A 22873-nucleotide genomic window follows, 5' to 3' on the forward strand; every position below is an offset into this window, starting at 1 on the left:
CTTGTACATCTGTGTATACACACTTATGTTGCAACTCTCAGTCTGGGTCTGTTTAATGACAGTTTGACGTTGCAATAAAATGAAAGTGTTCAGACTCTCCAGAATTCCCCTCCTAATCCTGCCAAGAAGAAGCCAGAGCCAACAAACTTTTCCCCCTGACCAAACCAGACCACATTCAGCAGTGATCACATGACACTTGTGAAACATCTCAACATGAATCACCTGCATTTCACAGGCACTGGTTGAAAGCTGCTGATCAGTCATGACATTGACTCATAGACATTTTATTGCTCTATGGTCATGTCATAGTCATAGTCTTTATACTCATACTATGTTTCATAGCAGCTGTACTTTGTTGACTGATTTATACTTGCAACAAACAGTCTTTGTGGAAGGTAAGAGGGAACACACACACACACACACACACACACACACACACACACACACACACACACACACACACACACATTATTAGGTACACCTTGCCAGTACCGGGTTGAACCCCCTTCTGCCTTCAAAACTGCCTTAAGTCTTCATGGCATAGATTCAACAAGGTGCTGGAAACATTCCTCAGAACACTGAACTTTTTCTCTCTCAGATCCACAACCGCTACGAAGGCAAAGATATTTCCAACCACAAGAGGAACCTGGTGATCGCTGGTGGGGTGACGCTCTCTGTCATCGTGTCTCCTGTAGTAGCTGCAGTCACTGTCGGTCAGTCTGTTCTCCGATCTCTCCTCGCTCCTTCCTTTTTCTCTTTCTCTTTCTCTGCTCTTACTCTCTGTTTGTTTTCAAAGTCAATTGGATTTCTCCTGAGTTGTACAAAAAGATTTGAAAGTTCAAGGAGATTTAGACTGTTGTGATTTCTGCGTGTCAGCAACACTGGCCTCCAGTTTTTTTCCTCTGTGCTTTGGTCTAACTTGTCTCTGTTTCTGTGTCTTTGTCTCTTTCACCCTGCAGGCATTGGCGTTCCCATCATGCTTGCGTACGTCTATGGCGTAGTTCCCATCTCTCTGTGCCGCAGTGGAGGTTGTGGTGTCTCAGCTGGGAATGGCAAAGGAGTCCGCATCGAGTTTGATGATGAAAATGACATGAATGTTGGCAGCGGGGCAGCTGCCACTGGTAAGCTTTAGTGCCCCCACCACCACTACCCTCACTGACATCCAAAAGCCACCTTTTGTGTTTATGCCAAAGTCAGCAAACAACACGATTTGGTTTTTTCCTGAATGATGCACCACTGAGTCCCAATTTAAATGAAATCTGCTGCAATGTCAAGTGTTCCCTAACACCTCTTATTTCACAGAAAAACCCATGAATGCTTGGAATAACATTTCTGTTTCGTCAAAAATGTCTCATGTTTTAGACACACTGCCTTATTTTTCCTGCAAAAGATTATTATGTTTTTGGTAAATGGTAAATGGGGCAGCTGTGGTTCAGGAGGTAGAGTAGTCTGATTAGAGGGTCGGTGGTTTGATCCCTGGCTCCTCCTGGCTGCATGTCAATGTGTCCTTGGGCAAGATACTTAACCCTACGTTGCCCCTGATAGCTGTTCAATCAGTGTATGTGTGTGATGTATGAATGTGTGTGGATGAATGTGGCAAGTAGTATAAAGCACTTTGAGTAGTCAGTAAGACTAGAAAAGTGCTATAAAAGTGCAAGTCCATTTACAGTGCCATGATGTTATTTCATGATTGTATCTTCTTTGTAGATACTACATCAGTGGCAGACACAAGGAACAACCCCAGTATAGGTGAAGGCAGTGTTGGGGGGTTGACGGGCAGCCTGAGTGCCAGTGGTAGCCACATGGACCGTCTGGGGGCCATCAGAGACAACCTGAGTGAGACAGCCTCCACCATGGCCCTGGCTGGAGCCAGCATCACCGGCAGCCTCTCTGGCAGTGCCATGGTCAATTACCTAAACAGGTACTGAGATGGAAACACATGTCGTGGGATTTAAATGTTAATGCAACCTTGGACTTCATGGTGCTTTCTTGCATTATCTAATCTCCCGCCTCACATGTTGTCAGGCTGGAGGTGCAGGCTGATGTGCAGAAGGAGCGTTGCAGTCTCAGTGGTGAATCTGGCACAGTCAGCCTGGGTACAATCAGTGACAATGCTAGCACCAAAGCAATGGCTGGATCCATTCTTAACGCCTACATGCCTCTAGACAGGTGAGCATCATTTACTTTTTATCTAGATAAAGCATTTAGAGACGAGTCTGTTCACTGGCAGCGCTGGTGTAGTTCTGTGTAGCTGGTGTCCTTCCAGAAATCCTCATTATTAAACAGTGTAGGGAGAATTTAGCTCCATTTGGGAAATATGGCGTTAATCAGAATTATCATGTGGAACACTTTTCATGGCCAGATGGTGCTGACTCAAATTATATCGCTGTAATTATAAATAATCAAATTATATAGATATAATTTGAGTCAGCACCATAAAACTAAGGGAATTATTAACAAACGGTGAAGGATCGGATACATTAAGTGACTGAAAGTTACAGAAAACACAGACAACAACTTCATACTTCCACATGTTACCACGCACTACTAGCAACGACTGACACAAAAACAACCCAACAAACACTAACTACACACACAGTATAAGGATAGATGAATGTAACTGTGACAGGAGAAATATGCAGCAGGTGAATAAACCAAGGTGATGTGGCCTCTACATGAAGCAGCTGGTAAAAGTGGTAAAACTTAAGGATCACGTTTGAGAAGCCAGTTGTAATTTCTGAATTCATCTTGTTAGCAGAAAAGAAGGTATGTGACTTGTGTTTCTATGGAACAACTGATTCAGCACAGTGGTTTGTGATGTGAGCGAGAAGACGATGATGCAGCAGCAGAGGTGAAGTGATGAAGATTCTGATGAGGTTGTGATTAGCAGAGGAATGTAGAGACTGAATAAAATGACAAAACTATTAAAAGGAGTAAGAAGACAAATACACACATCCACACAATACCATCAGTAATAAATTCCTGACATGAGTAGACAAGACAGGCTGTAAGAGGGAGGGGGGTGCTTTAAGGTATTTCTAGAAAGTGTCTTAGGCTGGCTGTGAGTGAACACATGACATTTTCATCCTTGATTATGTTTATCCAACAGTGATATGGAACTGATTTGCTGATTCAATCCCATCTTGGAAAATATTCCATTCTTCTGTATGTAGTTCGATATGAGAAGGTCCCAGAGCTTAAACAGTCTGCCATTAGCTGTTGTTTCTTAATTTGATCTTATCTTCTGTCTTCTCTGAGAAGCTTTGATCTGTCTTTAAATGTAAACACAAGTCCAGGTTTGGTGTTCTGGTCGGAGCAGCAAATGTCCTCACAAGTGATTTACTGCCATGAAAAAGGACCAAAAAGCCTAAGTGCTAAAGCTGGGGTTGCCTGAATTTAGGGATGTTACATACTGTACATATAGTTTTTTTCTTAAATGCCCTTTTCTTGTCTCAGAGATGGGAACAGTATGGAGGTCCAGGTTGACATTGAATCCAAACCCAGCAAACTACGGCACCACAGTGGCAGCAGCAGTGTAGATGACAGCCATGTCGGTCGCTGTGGCTGGACGTGCCCCTCTAATGGCTGCACCTCGTCAGAGGGCAAAGGAACCTCCACCAAGTGGGCCAAAGAGGCATCCTGCTGCTCCTCCTCCAGCTCCGGGGGCAAAAAGAGCAAAGGCAAGCTGCGCAAGAAAGGCTGCGGTGGCACCAAAATCAACGAGACACGGGAAGACATGGACGCTCAGCTGCTGGAGCAGCGCAGCACCAACTCCTCTGAGTTCGACTCTCCTTCACTGAGCGGCAGCCTGCCTTCCGTGGCTGACTCCCACTCCAGCCACTTCTCTGAGTTCAGCTGCTCTGATCTGGAAAGCATGAAGACGTCCTGTAGCCACGGCTCCGGTGGAGGCGACTACCACACGCGCTTTGCCACCGTCAGCCCTTTACCTGAGGTAGAGAATGACCGTCTGGAGACCTGCCCCACTTCTTCATTGTCCTCCTCCCATGGACAAGGAGCTGTGATCACTCCCCACTCCCCCACCTCCACCACTTCCTCCCTGGGCCACGGGCCAGAGCTCTCACCTCTCTGCTTCATCACAGAGGAGAATGTCAACCTGGTGTGTCCCGCTGAGCTAGACTCTCACAGCAACACTGGAGAGCAGCTTAAAGAAACCAACAACAACCACCACCGACCGCAACATCTAACCCAAACCCAGCAGCAGCCCAAGAACTCCTGTATACAGACTGACATCTAAAATCTCAATACCTTAAGTGCTGCACAAACGCTGTTTTTATTTAACATCCTTTCCTCCATTAAACTAACAATCATAGCCTACAGTTTAGCCTGGATTTTCTGTTAGTCCTTTGTAAAGGGGACATGTTATTTTGGGATTTTTGTCCTTCATAAAAAAACAACCTTTGAGTGAAACAGCTCTGTGTCCGCTGACTGTCAAAAGGCTGGAAGTATAAAAAGGTTCCCAAAGTGCAGCCATGTGAGTAGTGTTAAGGTTGTGAATGCTGGTGTTTCTCCCTGTGCGACCCACAGACTGCTGACTCATTTTTGACAGTTCACTCTCTTGCCACTTGTAACAGAAGACAGCCCACTGATTTGGTCGCTGTCATTTTGATCTGTGTAGGTTATAATAAAACCACTGTGCCAGTTTTGCAAGTATTTGATTCTGGCCCTACAATGTGGATGCAAAACCATGCAGGAATCTTAATGTTACAGCTTTCTAGAAGTTGACTCAAACAGGGACCAGGCAATATGATTCACTATTTCCTCTATTTCTTTTCCCCAAAATATATTAGTCACAGAGGAGCCTTTGTGTTCTTGTCTGTATTTATTATTAGACTTCTTTTGTTTGTTTTTTTCCCTGGATGTTAAATGAAACATCTAATATATAAATATGAGGCCTGGGCTCCACATTGTGAAGCATTTTAGCACTAAAATTGACTCGTAACACAACCAATATTATCCATACATGGATGTACAGAGTCCCATTGTGGGAGAAGGTGCTTGGCAGCTTGGTAACCACTGAGTTTAGACCTGTAGCCTAAAACTCTGTGTGCGCTTTTAGTGCTAAGATGACTTTGGAAGCTCGGGCTTTGTTTAGTTCTGTGGAAATCTTGTGATGATATGTTGGGGGGTGGGTGGGTGAGGGTTGATGAGATTTGAAAAAGGTCTCTGGAAGGCCACAGTTGTCAAGATAATGCTTAAAGTCATTATAATAACAATAACCAATGGGTTGGTCAATTCTGTGAAATTGTATAAAGAAAATGTTTTTGTCCTTTTCAAAGGTGATTTATTCAGGCTGATGGTCTCGCCTCACTGAGTAAGAGAGAGCTTTGATATCTTTCTTTGTTAACTCATGGTGCCTTTAAGAAGCTGTGTTGTTTGTCTCTCTCCACTGTGTCTTCAAGACTCCAAACAGCAACTTATTATAGGTTACAGAATGTGTGTCTGTGTAGGAGGGATGCTCATTTCCATACAGAACACACTGTGGTAGACATGGTAAATGAAGACTTTGCAATTGCCTACCAAAGACAGCACTCAGGCTATTGTTAAATCTTATACCTTTGAATTGTCACCTGTACACACAGTGTGGTGAAACCTTTTAGCCCATGGGGATGAATGACGACAAGACCCAGGATTATACAGACATACAGACTGCTGTTTCATACATGCTTCACAAATGCTACGCAAATAACTGAGGCCGCAAAATGGCCCAAGGCACCTGCACTGTTACCCGTATTTCTTATTACATTGATGTTCTGCAATGCACAAGATTAATAGGGGTACATAGGTTTGTTATGGGTTACCTTCCCTATTGATTTTCCTGCAACTCCAGTTGTCAATCAGTGCTGCTGAGCAGACTTGAAGTCAGATTCTGTTTTCAGCACTTTTCTTTCAGAGCGTTTGCTAAAGCCTGTCTTTACTGCTCAGCGGTCAGCTTTATTGAGGCCACTGAGTCGGCTCAGGTGAACCTCTACCACGTAGGTAAAAGCATCCTGAATGGTATTTTGACCCGGGCCTGTTACTGAATGAACACAGTTTAGTTCGGTGGATAAGGCTACATGCTGCAGTCCTCCCCGCATTAAAGCAAAATGTTTTGTTCTTCCCCACCTTGGTTCTTTTTCCTCATTCTTCAGCAAAATTCCCCTTTCTCAATCCTAATTTGAACACTAGTGCCAGATATAATTTGTAATTTGTGCAGAATGGCATAAGGTATTTGTATATTTGTTTGGTAATTTGCTTTACTATATGCGTGTAAATGCATATCAGAAAAATAAAAAAATATATATATGAAATGTTTCCATCCTCATTTTTTAAGTTGATACATGTGCTTCAGATAGTTGTTATTCCATCTTTAATAGTCTGTGTTTATAACACTGAACTCACCATAGCATAAAGAAGAAACCCTCTATACTTATTTCCAGTTTATTGAATAGCCCTATTAGTATTGTACACAGTTTACATATCTACTGAAATATAATTTCAAACCACAATGAGGAGAATCTAGAAGGTGTAATTATCGTCCCTTGCCCGCCAACTTGTCACCCTGAACTAAATTTGGTACATTCATGTAGAGCAGAGAAAACAAAAACATTTGAAAACAAAAATTGGTTTGGATTCAGGCAGTCTTCAATGACTGGATTATTCAATAGGTAAATACATGGATAGAATGTATTTATATTAACAAATAAATGACACATTTAAAACAATGACGTGCATGTAGCTAAGTGAATATATGTATAATTTATGATGTAAATCCAAGCCATTTAACAATTTGATTAAAGCTACTGAATGACATAAATATACTCTCTCTTTAGGAATGTAATCTGTACACTCACCAAAATGTAAGCAACCCATAGTCAAGGCACACATCTCATTAAGATGCTGCTTCTCTCCAGTGTGTACACTCCTGCATGGCTGAACTGCTGTGAAGATGAATGTGCAGATGTGTGTTGCCTGGCAGGCTAATTTGGTAAACAAAAAGGGTGAATGACTTTTTCAGAAGACAAACACCAGCCTTTCAAATGTGATTTTACATTAGAACCCAGATATGCTAACTGCATAGCTGAATGAACAAGAGAGAGCATCTCAGTCATGTAAGGTTACAAACTGTATTTTCTCGTACAGCATCGTCAGTAAATACCAGTCCAACAGATACTGTTACCGTACTGCACAGAACAGCAACAAGATGTCATGAAGGCCTATTTCGTCCTCAGAGATAATACAGTTCATATGGTCATAATAAAATAGTTAAAGTTACTTTATCTTATGGTTTTGTTCCACTGCAAGGGACGTCTTAATTATCTCAGGACCAAATGACCTCACTTGTTCCTCTGCTAGGTAATATTCAGGATGCACTGAATAAATATCATTTCTGATCTTAGCTAGTGTCTGCTCATTTATTTCTGATATCAAAAGACTGACCAGATCAACTGAGCACAATTTTGTGAACATGGTCTTGTCCTGAGCAAATGCTACAGCTTGTAGAGGGAAACACTTGCCTGTAGCCTTACATAACTTTGTACATTGGACCCTATTAATCAACACACTTAAGTTAAAGGTCCACAGTATCCCAATGTCTGCCTGTTGTACAATGCAAGTAGTTAGTGGTGGTACAAAAGTAAATCTGCATAGCAAAATATTCCAGAGAAAAATTCCTTATCCTGTCATTCAAACATACGGTGATTATTTACAGTACAGATCAGTAGAGTGAATGTGACTCGGTTCCATTGTTTTGCCCTGGGCCACATTCTACAGCTTCCTGCCTTTGTTTACTCAGTTCTTGTGCAGTGTTTTGCATAGATCCAAGAGTTGTAGTGGTACAGCAGCTCATGCAACAGGGAGCAGGGGCAGGAGGGTCAGATGTATTTGTTGGCTAGGTTCTGAACATCATTCTTAGTGAACTCTGTGCTCTCCGTGGCTGACAGATGCTCAAACAGATGAGTCATGTGGCGACGCTCATCCTTCTCCAGCAGCATGAGTACAGTCTGCAGAAAAAGCACATTATCATTTATCACCAAAACGTCAGCTGCTGCAAACAAAGTGGACAGATTACTTATGAAAGAATTTGATCAATTTATGGGAGGTCCATGGAGTGACGTAAAAATAAACTAAAACTCATCTTTTCACATCATTTGTTTTTCTTTCACAAAACCTTGTTTGAATGGGAAGTAAACCTTATCTTACCGAGAACCTGTCAGCGGTGTGCAAATGGTTGAGGTGTTGGTAGACTAGGTTGGGGTCTTTCTCCAGGAGGTGGGAGTCCAGCACCTGCATGATGAAGCTGATGGTGTGTCCATCCAGCTGGCTGCTCAGGTACTGTGGAAGCATCTCTGAGGATGTGGAGGCCAGCAGGTCAGCGCAGGCCACCGTGTTTCCACTACAGCGGGCCGCATTCAGAGCCTGGCCGAACTCGTAGACGTTGGTCGGATGGAGGTTGATGGTGATGTCGTCTCCTCTGCAGCTGCCCTCTGAGTTAGGAACAGCTGTGGTTTCCTCATCACCTTCAACCTTAAGAAGATCAGCAAAGGTGATGAGAATGATTTACAGAGGAAAGACACGACGAAGGGGTTTTTGGTAGAACCTTTAAACATTGACGAAAGAAGGCAGTAGCTCCTTTCTGTGCATATTGCATGAATATGAAGACACCGAGAGAGACGAAAAGAAAGCATACAGGTATGATTACGCCAAGATCCCATTCAAAAAGTAATGCATGTCTGGCAACTCTCTGGCAATTATTCACAATCTTTAGGAACTCGTAGAATTCACTTCCTTTTGTATAAATAATTTGTCAATCACAATCATACATCCACCTGAAGATTGTAAATCCCAAACTGACAAGAGTGATAGTAAACAGGAAAATAGTTTGTGCTTCATCTTGCTAGATGTTTGATTTTCTTCACGTGTCACTCCTTTTCTTTGCTCTTTGGTGCTGAGCAGGTAGTGAACAAATTGGTTTATCTGGGCTTAAAATTGCTGCCTACAAATGTGGGCATTGATGACAGTGGGGAGATTCAATTATACTATCTACGTGTAAGTCAGAACAATGATCTCTAAGTGGCTAAAAGCTGCAATGTCAGGTGTTAATTTACAATAGGTTGTTGTTAGTAGTTGCAGATTCAGTGTTAATATATAGGTATTAATGGTTGAAAGAGTGACAACTCAAATAGTACACTGCATTTTGAAACCTTCTTAGTTATAGCTGTTTTTGCAGTGGAAGAATGTGTCCTGCAGTTCCCACTATGACCACTAAACCATAATCACCACACAGCCCAGGCTCCATGAACATACAGTATCATCTTCTGCCCAAACATCCATCCATCCATACATCCATCCATCAGTTATCCTTTTGGGGACTGATGAGCCAATCCAGCTGACACTGGGTGAGAGGCGGGGTACGACCTAGACAAGTCACCAGTTTATCGCAGTCACGCTCACATTCACACGTACGGCCAGTTAATCCAAGTTAACTGGCAAGTTCAAAACCAAAACCTTCTGAAGCAACAGTGCCAACCACTGCACCACCATGCTGCTCCTCCTCCCAAACACATGTAAACAAAACACAGAGGAAAAAGACAATTTGTTCTTTGCACTGCACAGGTGCTCACTCCAACCCTAGTTAAAATATACATCCAAAAAAAGCATGTGTCTCTACCTCTGTGATGGGGACAGTCCTCCGGGACTTGGCTGGTGAGGTGTTGGCCAGACTCTGTCTGAGCAGAACTGTGACTTCCTCCAGCTCCTTCTCAGCCTCCTGCACGTTGGGATCTTGATGCAGCACCTCCTGCAGGTCAGAGCTGCAGGCCAGGTAGTCCTGTTGGAAGGAGAGACAAAATACTCCCTTACCTATAAACCAATATGTGACATTTTACACAGAGTTTATATAGTTTAGCATGTTTGACAAATTGGGGTGAATTTATAGGTTTCACTCCTTTAAATGAACATATTCCCTTCTGGCATTAGTCATTAATAGCCAGCTCTGTTCACCTTAAGGCCTTTATTGGCCAGGGCTCGTCTGTAGAAGGCTTTCTTATTGGTTGGCTCCAGTTTCAGTGCTGCATCACAGTCCTGTTTGGCCTCAGTAAACCTCTCCTGCTTCAAGTAGCACAGGGCTCTGCAAACAAGAAACACACACACACACACACACACACACACACACACACACACACACACACACACACACACACACACACACACACACACAACGTCACTTGTTATTTTTATTTTTGTCATTAGCAACTGGTCTTACTTGATGGATGACTAAAAGGTACCATGAGTTTGTGACTCATCAACTGTGAATCAACCTTGATAATAAAGGCTAAAGACATGAAAATCATTTTCATATGAAGTACATGAGACAAGGGACAAAATGAACATGTCTGAGATTAGCTCTAATAGCTTTTTTCTTGATTTCTTCATGAATGTGTTGTCAAAATTTTAGTCTAATGGGTCTCAGCAGTAGCATACGGGTGTTTGGTCTTGTGCAACCTTGCATACAAGCTATTTTTACAGTAGAGCTCAATATACACAAGCAAACATGAACATACAATAGGAAATGTTTCATCAGCATCACAGTTTCCTCTGTGACATGATCAACAATCTACTGACTATTGTGAAAAAGAAGGATGGAGTGTGGAGTGGTGGGAGACAGAGAATGTAGTCAGACCTGCCTCCTGCAAGCACTATGCTTGCTGTATTTCTCTTTCAGCATAAGATAATATGATAGTGGCTGTGGTGGTGGTGTGGTGTTGTGATAAACAAAGAGCTGAACCAGGCAGCTGTTTCCTGAACCATGGCCACTCTGTTCTTACCAACAATAGATGCTAATTTACTACCAGTGACGGACAGACTGGTTGGTATTAGCTACAGAGCTAAATGCACTGACAGGTGATAGCTGGGGATAAGTAATCAATCAGTCTGTTTTAATTTATCCAAACCAGTAACTGGATGTTCTGGAAGTTTTCTGACATTCCTGCATGTCAAAGAAACAAAGCATGAGAAGTATAGAGCATCACAGTGAGGAACAGAAAGTGAAAGAGGCCACAGTGTCTGTGAGACCAACACCTCTAACCTGTTAGTGTAGATAGCACACTCTTCTGGCTTTATCTTAAGGCATTCAGTGTACTTTCCCAGTGCATCCTGGTATTGGCCCTTCTTCACAAAGTCATTCCCCTCTTGCTTCAAAGCTGTAAAACGAATTTCTGCTTTTCTTTCTGAAAGATAAAGGAAAATGCTGATTACTGATGTGGCCTGTTTGCATAAAGACCAGTTCAACTCTTTGTCGAAGCCACGAATCCACATTTTCACTTCAATACATTTGAACAGATCTCCCTTTTATTTCTTAGAAAACCTAACATAAGGAAGTACGCCAGTCTCCTGTGCTATACAGCTTGACGATGCAAACCCTTGAAATTAATGCTGTGCTAGCTGGACACGAGGAATGAGAGTTTAGTCAGCAATCAGTCACAGTGTGGACTAAGGGCTAATCAATCTGCTGCAGAGTGTTTTCTGGGAGAAAACTGTGCCAGCAGGTCTATTCTTTCATTAGAGTATAAAAATAATAGCTGTAGCATAACCTTGGGAACTGTAAAACTGCTTGGTCAGTGAAAAGAAGTAACACGTCCACTTATATAAAAACTAGGCCTCAAACATCTCCCTTCAATTCCTCCTGACAGAGAAAAAGGAAAAGAGGGTTTTAGTGGCCAATTCTAATTTAACCAGTAAGTGTAATACTGTATTTCTGTGGTTTTATTATTTTTCAACACAAACCTGCATCCCTGGCTGCCTTCTCTGCTCGGGCCTGGAGAACCTCTGTACTAGGCGGCTCCTCTCTGCGGTGCTGCTGTGCTGACAGAGGCACCAGGGGAATCTCCGGAAGTTTCTCTCTCCACTCTGCACCGTCCTGCTCAATCAGTACCTTGGTGATCCTGGAGGAAGTCACAGATCAGTTGATACATGGTTGTTACACAGTGGTATATACTATACACGGGACAAGATATTAAAAAGGCTAACAGAAAATAAGCAGGTATATGGAACTGACACCAACATTTTTCAGTTTTGCAAATATAGTATATGGATCTGTATTAAAGCTATGGGCCTCTGGTACTCCTGAACACAAAGCAGCCAGGTGAGTTTCTCTACTGCGTAACAAAGTGAGAACATGCAGTCTGAGAGCCATAATTAGCCTCTAGCTGGAACTGCTTTTGAACACCAGCTAAATCTGTTCGCCACTAATTAGAGTGTGTGTGTGTGTGTCTGTTCATTTGATTTGTTTTAATTTAGTATTCGGATTATGTTAATCTGAATTTAAAAATAGAAAAAGGTTCAAATATGGGAAAAAATATTATATAAAGCAGATAGAGCAATAAACTCATTGTTTTATTTCATTATCAGCCAATTATAACGGACAGCAAAGACACTTTCGTCATAGATCTCTTTCTCAGTACAAGTAAAAGGGTAGTCACAATCATTGGAATAGCTGACATTCCACTGTAATATTCAGACAAATGCTGGCTTTGTGTTGCCAATCAGACCACTAAAATGTGAATATGAATGTTAAAACTCATTCAGTCATGTCTGTGTTTCAGTGCTCACATCTACCTGCCCTCTGCAACGTCTCAGCTCAGTTGAGAGATGAGGGCTAATACCTGTTGACGCTGTCATGTGCTGCCTGCACACTGATATCTATCTGCAGGACTGTCTTGTAATCCACGTAGGCCTTTCGGTAGCGCTCCAGGGACTCATAAGCCATGGCCCGGCGCAGGAGGGGCTTTAGGGAGAATGGCTGCAGCTCCAGAGCTCTAGGTTGGTATAAATAGATGGGATGAGACAGGAGCAAAGGATCAAGTCTTCTACCTCTGCTATTGATGCTAATGTCTGATAGTACTGTCACTACATGTGGAATCACTATATATGACAGATATTATAGTGGGTCTGGTCTTTTGTTTCTGTTTGAGTATATAGGAAGTATTGGTGTACAAATGAACTGTTGTGTACGTGTAAGTAAACTGATACACAGCCGAATGTTTCTGTTTGCCTTAGAAACTGAATCTGAAGCAAACACACCAAGTATTTAAAGGATTTGAAGTGGGAGGATCCCTCAAGTCGCTATATTTTCTGTTTATAAAACCACTTCTAAAGAGATTAATTGAAATCCCTTACAACACACCCCAGTGCAAATCCCCTCATACAAGGATAGTGATCAGCTAGTGAACACTAAATAATAAGGCTGTTAGATTGTCATGGTAAGACCCAGTGTAAATTGTGAAATTTGGGTTGACACCCACAGCAAACATTATATCTCGTTCATCTTTGTTGTATGCAGTGAGACAAAGTCAGAATATAAATGGTCTCACCTTGTGCAGTCCTGTATGCAGTCTTGACTGTTGCCATCTTTCAAGTAGCAAGCTGCTCTGTTAGAATACAGAATACATAGATCCTCTGGACTATCAATACCTGCACAAGAGACAAATATCACAAATGTAAATATATCATATTAAGAATCTATCATATCATTTCATAGTTTATAAATCTCTCTGGAACTATCTGTAAAAGTAGCATAAATCCAAATAGGCATTAAGGAATCACTTGGCTATAAAATGCCTGTATCTATTATTAATCATTATCCTGATCTGACACTGAGGAACTGTATAAACATGGCACTGCTTAATATAATAAAAGGATATGGATTTAAATTGGAAGTTTGGTGACTCTTATACTGCGAATATTTCACTGCAGTCTACCTTTGGTGGTGTATATGTGTGTGTTGCAGTGCCGTCCCGTAATGACGAAATAAAGACCTTTTTTTGTTTGCATCGGCGTGTGTGACTTTCAAAACCATTTAATGGCACAATAACACCCCAAAACTTCCTCTTGCACATCAGACAGTTGAACGCTACATTATTTAAAAGCTGTATTCAAACATTTACGATAAAGCAGTTCTATGTATTCATGTGCTTCAACAACTTGCTCACACAGACTGCACATGTATTTGCTTTTCTTTCCACTTGCCTAACAGGAATTTCATTCCATTTTCATTCTCTTCACCACTGACACAGGGGAATCAGATAAGCCTATACTGTACATTAGACAGAGAAACATTTTTCTGCCAGACTAAATACAGTCAGCTTAGCATGCCACCTCATGAGATGAAATCAGATTATGGATGATGACACAGTGTGGCAGTGATGTTGTCTCAGCAACTGCTCACACTGTGACAGTAGATCATGTCCAGTATGTTAGAGGTATAAACTAGGGCATCCACATGCATTCCATACATGACTTTGAAACTGAACAAGACAGTTTGCATGTCAATATTACATGTTTCTTTATTGAAATATCCCTTTTTGACAGACCAGTCATGTTGCATGTTTAAGTGGTTTAATAGGGTTAACAAGAGTGTTTTCATCTCTGTCCTGAGCTTTAATCTGCATGACATATACCCTTCAGTACATCAGTCGGATGGACCATGGATGATGTCTATGTCCCATCACTTTCACATCCACTAGCAGACTGGGTACTGAGTATATTATGGCCATCCACAGAGAGACAGATAAAGTATATTTGATGTTGGATGAGACCTGACAAGCAGCAGTTTCTCTCCCTCAATCAATCACTCAGTCTCTAACCCTTGGTGAGAATTATAGCTGTGGTCTCACAGATTCAATTTCACAGTGAGTGGTTAGTGATCATGTGACCTGGACAGACCTGAGCTGAGAGGCTTAGCGCCATGCTGAGGCTAACACAGAAACACTGTCCAAATACACCACAACAGCCACACTGTGACGCATCGCTGTAGGGATAGAGACACTAAATACAGTAAAAAACGGCCCAACATTTAACTCTTGTATAGCTCTTTTTGAAATCTTTGTAATCATTTCAAGAATTTATGTGGACTAATGCTGATGGAAGATATCGTTTCTGTTGTTTAGGTATTCACAGCAAAGATTGTTTTGATGTCTTTTTTCTTTCTTACAATTGTAATATCCTGCTGTGTGACTAAAGAAACAAAAAATATAAAGCACTAGCACTATAACAGCAAGGTCATGACCTCTGATTTACAATTGCATTGGCCAGTGACAGAAAACAGTTTGAAGAGCATTGATGACTAAAGAAATATCTATTCAAATATGGGTGAGACTGGTGATGAAACATCATTCAGTTAAACTATGGACCATTTGTTTCTTGTTACAGCATGTTTATAACACACTGATGCCAATATGAACCTTATGTGTTTGTTGACATGGAGCCACATACTTAACTTTTCTCCAGTGACATAAGACAACCAAATTCTTGTACAGTATATGACTGAACTAACAGCCACCTCAGACTCTAATAACAAGAACAGCATCAAGAACTCCTCAACCGTACCTGAATCAGTGTAGCCTTGAATAGCTAGTGAGTATTTCTCCAGTGCATCGGCAAACTGTCCATTTTTAAACAGCAGGTTTCCTTCATTTTTTAGGCGGGCCAGAGGTGGGGGCAGGGCTCCACATGGAGCATCAAGGTTGATAGTTTCCCCTGCAGTTCCTCCAACCGGCGTTCCCTTACCGCTGCTGCTCTGATCAGCCTGGACTGAAGCTGTCGAGCCTCTCTTGCTTGTTCCATTGGCTACCTTTTCCTTAGACTCCTGCGTGACTTTGTATTTGTCTGAGCTGCCTCCTTTGCTCCTCCAGTGTCCTGCGTGAGAACTGTTGGACTCACTGTGTGGACCCCCGTCCCCTCTGCCGTGGGGCTTTTTTTGAGCGTTACCCATGTCTCCCCTTTCCGCAGGAGCAGCTGAGTTCTCCTCCCCTCCCACAGGCTGGCTGGGTTCAACCAGGAAAGCTGGAAGGGACAAGAGGGGAGGGAGAGACAGAGAGAAGGGGGGGCGGGCACACCCACCGGAAGGAGTCAGCAGTTACATCACAGTGGGGGAGGGTTGGACACAAAAGACACAGAGCCACTTCAAAAAGGGAGTTCCAGGAAGCGGTGACTCTCAACAGTGAATTACGAAAGTGATGGGTGGGGGCAGGGTGGATAACATGTATACATAGTATGTCTGTTACTCAGAGGGACAAGGGGAGTTTCCTCTATCTATAGCACAGCAGACAGAATGGGTTGAGTTGAAAATGACATGCTATATATAGATCAGACTCTACTGTATAACTAAGCAGATTTAATAATTTTCCCCACAACAGGGCTGCTGATTTACTTTATTAGGTTATTTCTTTTTTTAAATTTGATACAGGAGGTAACTTGTGTATACGGCGTTGATACTACCTTGATACAGCAATCATGTTTCCATCTTCACAACTGCAAAAATGCTGATTTCTTCACAACAGACCATCATTGAAAAGAGAATCAAATCAACTGTGCATGTTGTGTTGAATATAGGATAGGGAACATTACCCTAATTTAAATTAATAAATTAGGTAGAAGTAAATTTTGGTGGTCATTGGTTGGTTTATAGTGTCTGTGTGTATGTAAGGACATAAATATTGATTATGAAGGTGTTACCTTCTGCTTTTGTCTCATCATTATTGTTGTCATCTTCTTCTTGAACTTCTTGGATGAGTATTTTTTTGCCTTTGCTTTTCTGCTCTTGCTGACTTCCCACGAGCTTCTCAGTTTCAGTCAGAAGTTGCTAAACCACAAATAATATGCACATATTAGAATTTGTCAACAGTAGGAAACCAACCAGGTTCTGTTAAGTAAGTCAGCAAAGGTAACACACATATTTATACCACAGTCATCAATATACTGTAGTGCTTAACTATGGTGAATGGCTTGTGTGCCAATGTAAAAGGAACATCTTTTCCTCGTTCACTCACATTAAAATGCCTGATACATAATTATGGACATATAATCAATGTCCTAAAGATGATGATTAAATAAAACACATTCTGGGCTCTGACCCCCTCTAAATCGGGACTTTTGAAAAATTATTTTCTCTTTGCAATAATGATAGACAACATATGATTTTATCTATACCTTGAAGCAGCTGCAATATGTTTTCTAATGCCCTGATCTCACACCAATACAGTGACACCTAGTGGGCAAAGGGCTACTGGCAATTAATCAACATGCCTCACTACTTCTGTCACCTACTGTGGCTGCAGCATTGTGTGGCTCTTTCATAAGTACCATCCTCAGGTCTTCAACAGCCAGTTGGAATTGGCCCATGTGCTTGCGTAAAGCGGCACGACGTAGCAGGGCTGATGATAAAAGATACATCATATTCATGCATTTTTGTTATTGTAGGCTACAGTGTTTAAAGTAGCATGTGAAACATCAAAAGAATTACAAGATTACAGCAATATTTCTGTTTGCGAGCACTGTATTATTGTAATTAAAGTTATGTTAAAAAGAAAAGCACCTTTCATATTGCCTGGTTCCAGTTTGAGTACACTCTGGCAGTCCGTCATGGCATTGTGCCAGTGCTTGAGATTGATCTCTGCCTGGGCTCTGTTGTTGTATGCAGCCACAGTTGGTATAATGGAAAGACTCCTATAATGGAAGGCCAAAAATAAAACAGACCTTTCTTTACAATGGACAAGCACTTAGGTATAGTAAATGGGAATGAAGGATTGCGATCTAATTAAATGTCAGGGAAAATGATATATTCCCCTTAAGAGATGTAAAATGCTTTCTATGATAAATGAATAGTTTTTAGAATCTGACCTGGAATAATATGCAACTGCCTCCTCATAATCGTTTGATCTGAAAGCTTCATTGCCTTTCTCCTTTTCACGATTTGCCAGGAAGAGCTTCTCCTGTTGTGTCAGCACTGGATGTATTGTAAGACACCACAAATTTCACACAGCCACACAACTGAAGTATACACAATGCTTTGCAATGACCACAAAATATGAGATTTTATACACAATACATTACATGAGGTGTCCACTTTTGTCCTGATTTTAGAATGTCCTGTGATTCTAATGGCTGGTGGATCATTTTTGACTACACTCCCATCAATCATTTCACATTCTCTTTCAACATCAAACCTGAAAATAGAATGAAATACATTTGGGTAAGGGATATTCTGCAAAATGATTATAAAGAACAGCTTCAATATTTTAACTGTGGATCATTTCAATTAAAGAAGCTTAGATAAGGCCTTTTTCCAAAGTAAAACTCTTGGGAACCTCTTGGGAATGTACAGTGCCTGCAGCTGCTGTAACAATGTGCTCTTTCTTCTGAATATACTAGACAAATGTAGAGACAAAATGACTCACTTGTCCCATTCTCGATAATCACGTGGGAGAGCGCATTTTGAAGAATTCCTCTTCTCTTTCGGTGAAGTCTGTGATGATATAACATTTAATTTGACTATTTTTCTTGTATACATACAAGTACATGGTTAGGTACATCAATGGAGACAACTTTTACCCGACTAAGTGGAATGGAGCAATTGGAACCTCTTATAGGTGGCATATTTTCCTTCACCAGATCATCGAACATTGACTGCTGCTTCAGTGAAGTTTCAGTTTTTTTGGTTTCTTCTTGCCATGTCTGTAAAAAACTAAATATTTAATATCAAAATGCTTGCGACTAATTTTCCCAAGAAACAGACATATAACACCAGAGCAAAAAGTAAGCAGGATTTATAAAAAAAAAAAAAAATACAACAAAATGTGTAGCACACCTTCAACTCATCAACAATTTGGCTCCACTCATCTTTAGAAAGGCTGGCTGCTGTTGCAACAAGGTTTTCCTTCCTTAGGGCTGGGCTCCGAGGGTGCAGTTTGTGCAAGTGACTCTCACAGAACTTGATCAGATGAGGATAAATGCCCTCGTCACCAGACCTTTACACAAAGTAAAACAATGTTTTCGGATAGCCCATATTTCTATCAATAATGACAAACTGATCAAACTGTACTGAGTTATGATGTACCCTAATAAGCTTTTGAAATTGGTTATAGTTTGTATATATTGTGACAATTATTTGTAAAGCTCACCAACACTAAAGAAATAGAACATTTGATCAACATGCAAAGAAGGGTCTGGCTCTTCACACCTTAAGCTCAGTTTTTTGGCTGTTACCTCAGTACTTTCAAGATCTTCTCCAGGTATTTCACATCTTTACATTTTTCTATGTAGTCATAGTCCAGGTGCTCCACAGGGACCTTCCCAGTATAGTCAACGGCGCTGGACTGGTTTTGAAGAGAGAAAACTGCATCTGCACTCATGCCTGTGAAGAATTTCAGTTTACTCACTTACCATGTCAAGCAATGTTGCTCTGTTAATAACACACTTGCTACCTCCGAATGATATATAACTTCTGGTAGCTCACAAAAGTTAGCTAACCCACTGTTATTGCTAATTCAGACAGCGTTATCTCTATAGAATGTGAGTTATATGTTCGTATTTGTGCTCCTCTTTGCTGATGAACTGTTAATGTCACATTAAGTTGCAAATAAAATCTTAACATATGCTACTAAAGTTAAAAGAAATAACTTTACCTGCTGTTTGTTTGGCGAAACTCTCATCTGCAAAGCGTTTAATTCTGTTACTATGGTGACCACGCAGCGTAAGACCTGCTTGACGCCAAAGCGGAAGCACGTGACATGCTCAAACAGTAGGCTCCAAATTTGAAAACGTGTCTGGTCGGTGCCTGTAGACTAACATATAGGAAACAGAAATAACGACAAAGGTTGCGAGCTGAGGCCTAGAATTGAGCCTGAGGAAACAATATTGTGGTTGTATTAGCCCAATTTTGTCTAGAAGTAAGTATCTATCTATATATGAATTTTATAAATATGTGTTTTAAAGCTAAATATATTGTATTTTCTTCTGCAATTTACAACACAGCTAACGATACATCCTGTAAGTTACTACGTAGTGGCTTCAGGAAACTTACGTAGTTACATCATACTATGTTGTATGTAGTCCATACTTTTACTTGGTGTAAAATGATTTAATGAAAAATGAATCCTCCAAGAATGAACATAATGACTCTTTGATAGTGTGTGTGACATTATACAGACAACTTAACATAGACAATGCACCAATATGCAGTCAGAATTTTAGGTAGATACACAGGTGTTTTCACTTCATGCTAATTGCTGTAACAGTGGGACCTGGGGGATTCTTACAGCTTTAAGCTTAGGCTTGAAAGCAGTTAACGGTAACAAGTTCTACTTTACATCCATTTTCAGATGCAGTTGAACACCATTGCTTCCTTTGTGCACGGTAATGTTATTATTTTTGTCCTCAAGGCACACAGACACGCTATTTTTCATACGTTAACTGGCGTTAGGTCAATGTAACTGGGAATGAGATGCTGTTGGTCCTCATATGAATCCCCGGGGGTCTACTGCTAGCTTAGTCCGGGTAGGCTGTTCGTCTTGGCGGCTATAGTTAACTTAATAGCGGCATCACGAAGAGCACACAGCTACAATTTAAATCGACAGCACGCGCTCTCATAGCAACGCTGACGACACAGCAGCTGATGTTTGGTGTTGAACCAGCTGAATTTGTGTTACACAAGCTGTTACATATGTAAGCCGATAACGACTGACCGAGTAATTCAACATGTTTTATTACTGGGCTCATCTCCTGTATCAAAGTGAGTCCAAAATAACAGCACCTAATTAGAAATAACACTTAGCTTTGTTTTGTCATGTATACACCTTGTATTTCAAGTCATAATCTCTTATTTCCTGTCATGCACTGTCGATGTTGTCCTGTGTCCTTTAATGTCATGTTTGTCAGTTATCCTGGAGTAGTATTATTTACTACTATTTGTATTCTGCAGGTCATCTCAGCTCTTGGTGAAATCTGTGTTTGGGGCAAAGCTTGCACACAGGACGAGGAAAATGCAGTACACTCCTGAATCCAATGTCTACCATGAGAGCTGCAAAGGGCAGAATTGTTATGAGGACTGCTGTGACAGTGGATACTCAGGTTTATTCCACAGTCCACTGAGCATCAGTGGAGTTGACTCCTCCAGGTCTTTGTCTCCTGTAGAATTCAATGAAACGCCTAAAGAGAACCTCAGACTTTCTGTCACACCTAAAAGAAGGACCAGAGAATCGGTCAGATTTTTGGACAAAGAATCCAGGGGTGTGCAGCAGCCATCATCAGTTAGCTGGTGTGAAACTCCTAAAGTATATAAAAGAGATGCCTCACTGCGACACAGACTTTTAATGTGCAAACACACCACAGATGTCAAAACTGACAACACAAGATCACCATGCACTAGAAGGACTGAATCCTCCATTAGTGCGAGTTCTGAACACTGGTTCAGTGCATCGTTTGACTCTCTAGACACTGTGATGGGGGCTTTAGCATCAAGCACTTTAAAACTGGAGCAGTACTTGCCATTATCTGGTAGGAAGAGTCGGCTCCTTTTCTCACAGGTGAGGACCTCCACTCTTGAGGATGGTAAACTTCACTCTGGTCTCCCCTCTAATTTTGAGAGAAGCGTTTCACTTTCAGATGCAGATTTCAGTGGGAGCATATCTGCCTCTGATCAAATTAATATTCAGACTCCGCGCTCTAGAAAATTCCTGCCTGTCACATGGAAGGAAAACTCTCTATCACCTGTCAGTGGTATGACAAATGGCCTAAATGACAGCCTAAGCATGTTGTGTACACCATCATCCACACATACACCCAAGTGCATCAGGTATGTGTTTTTTTTTTGTTTGTTTGTTTTTTTACATTTAACATTCAAAATTTTGTTTCCAAACTGAATTCTTCAAGAAGTAAGGAATAAAATGTTATTTACATTAATCAGAAAACATGCCTCTATTAACTCACTACTAACCTTGCAACAGGTCCGTGTGTGAAGACAGTGGTTTCAGTTCCCTGACTGTTGAGAAATCCGAAGACTCCTCAGTGGACCATGATGGCTCATTCCAGGAGCTGCTGCTCTTTGCCTCCAGAAGAAACTGTGAAACCCCTAATCTGGTAGAGGCAAAGCGGCGCTCCCGTTTGCAGCGTCAGCACAGGCTTTCTACACTTAAAGAAGGGGGCTCTCAGTCTGAGGAAGACCCAACAGACAGAAAGGATCAACATCTTTATCAGTGCCACAGCCAATCTAAAGATGATGTTTTTACTGATGGTGCCACCCCTCGCAGTGGTCTCTCTAGTAAATGTGGTAATAGCATGACCTCTGATGGTTCGGCCTATGCCAAACAAGACTATACCACCCCACTAAGAGCCACCATGGCCAAGCCAGAAAACATGACGCCATATAGCACAGCTCCTGCTAATCCAGATGTAACGCCTCTCAGGACAACCCCAGTCAATCTCTCTCTGACTCCAGCTTTGCAGCTGGTTCATGCTATGTGCCAGCAGAAAGCCTCTGTGTTTGCTGGCCAAAGTCCTAGCCTGAAGGAGCAGTTGAAGTCCACAGCAGAACTGGCTGAGACCCCGGTGACGTTCAGGACCACCATGCCATTGGCAGGACTGATTGGCAGGAAGATGGGCCTGGGGAAAATGGACATACTCACAGAGCTGAAGAAGAGGAGCCTCAGACACATCCTGGCTGTCATACTCAGCCACCTGACCTCTGAGGGTATCTACAGGTGAGGAGTTCATGTTGTCAACAAACTTGGCTCTCATCACAGCTATACAAAGCAGAATTTTTATATTCAATATTTTTGTTGCATCTACTGTATAATTCAGCACACTCCTTACTTCTTAATTTCCCAGTTTGACATCGATTAAACCAACAATGATAATTGGTGACATAAGTTGTTCTACAGAATCCTGGAATTTATACAACATATGATGGATGCTTATCTTAGACCAAAGTACAGGACATTACTATAGTCCAAATTATATATCGTCACCTTCCTAAAATAATGGCCTAAGTCATGTTTTGACAAAAATGTTTTTTTTGCCTAAATCACCCCCTCATGATGCTGGC

At 41.5% G+C, this 22873-nt stretch overlaps 3 protein-coding genes across 3 annotated transcripts in view; 2 read left to right on the top strand and 1 right to left on the bottom strand.

The window, feature by feature from the left end:
* LOC111664110 (E3 ubiquitin-protein ligase RNF19A) overlaps positions 1–6308 on the top strand; it is a 29348-nt gene extending 23040 nt beyond the window's left edge. Inside the window, exons 6-10 of the mRNA XM_023418577.2 lie at positions 599–713; positions 960–1121; positions 1708–1921; positions 2026–2169; positions 3457–6308. Coding sequence (XP_023274345.1) covers positions 599–713; positions 960–1121; positions 1708–1921; positions 2026–2169; positions 3457–4255 — 1434 coding nt within the window. The 3' untranslated portion in view covers positions 4256–6308. The remainder of the gene's footprint in view (positions 1–598; positions 714–959; positions 1122–1707; positions 1922–2025; positions 2170–3456) is intronic.
* A 116-nt stretch (positions 6309–6424) lies between these two features.
* spag1b (sperm associated antigen 1b) lies at positions 6425–15838 on the bottom strand. Its single transcript, XM_023418579.2, has 9 exons — positions 15382–15838; positions 13368–13467; positions 12660–12812; positions 11782–11939; positions 11084–11225; positions 10000–10126; positions 9668–9826; positions 8200–8523; positions 6425–8000 (listed from the first exon to the last, which is right to left on the bottom strand). Exons 1-9 carry the CDS (start codon positions 15764–15766, stop codon positions 7872–7874), a joined length of 1677 nt encoding a protein of 558 aa, XP_023274347.2. The 5' UTR covers positions 15767–15838; the 3' UTR covers positions 6425–7871.
* Positions 15839–19587: 3749 nt separating this feature from the next.
* On the top strand, positions 19588–22533 carry fbxo43 (F-box protein 43). The gene is made up of 4 exons (XM_023418614.2): positions 19588–19721; positions 20154–20187; positions 20753–21625; positions 21777–22533. The coding sequence occupies exons 3-4, from the start codon at positions 20814–20816 to the stop codon at positions 22531–22533; spliced, it is 1569 nt and encodes a 522-aa protein (XP_023274382.2). The 5' UTR covers positions 19588–19721; positions 20154–20187; positions 20753–20813.
* The last annotated feature ends 340 nt before the right edge of the window (positions 22534–22873 follow it).

The sequence above is a fragment of the Seriola lalandi genome, unplaced genomic scaffold, assembly GCF_002814215.2.
Source record: "Seriola lalandi dorsalis isolate HSWRI2012SDOR001 ecotype SW California unplaced genomic scaffold, Sedor1 jcf7180002054583, whole genome shotgun sequence".
Taxonomy (NCBI): Eukaryota; Metazoa; Chordata; class Actinopteri; order Carangiformes; family Carangidae; genus Seriola; species Seriola lalandi.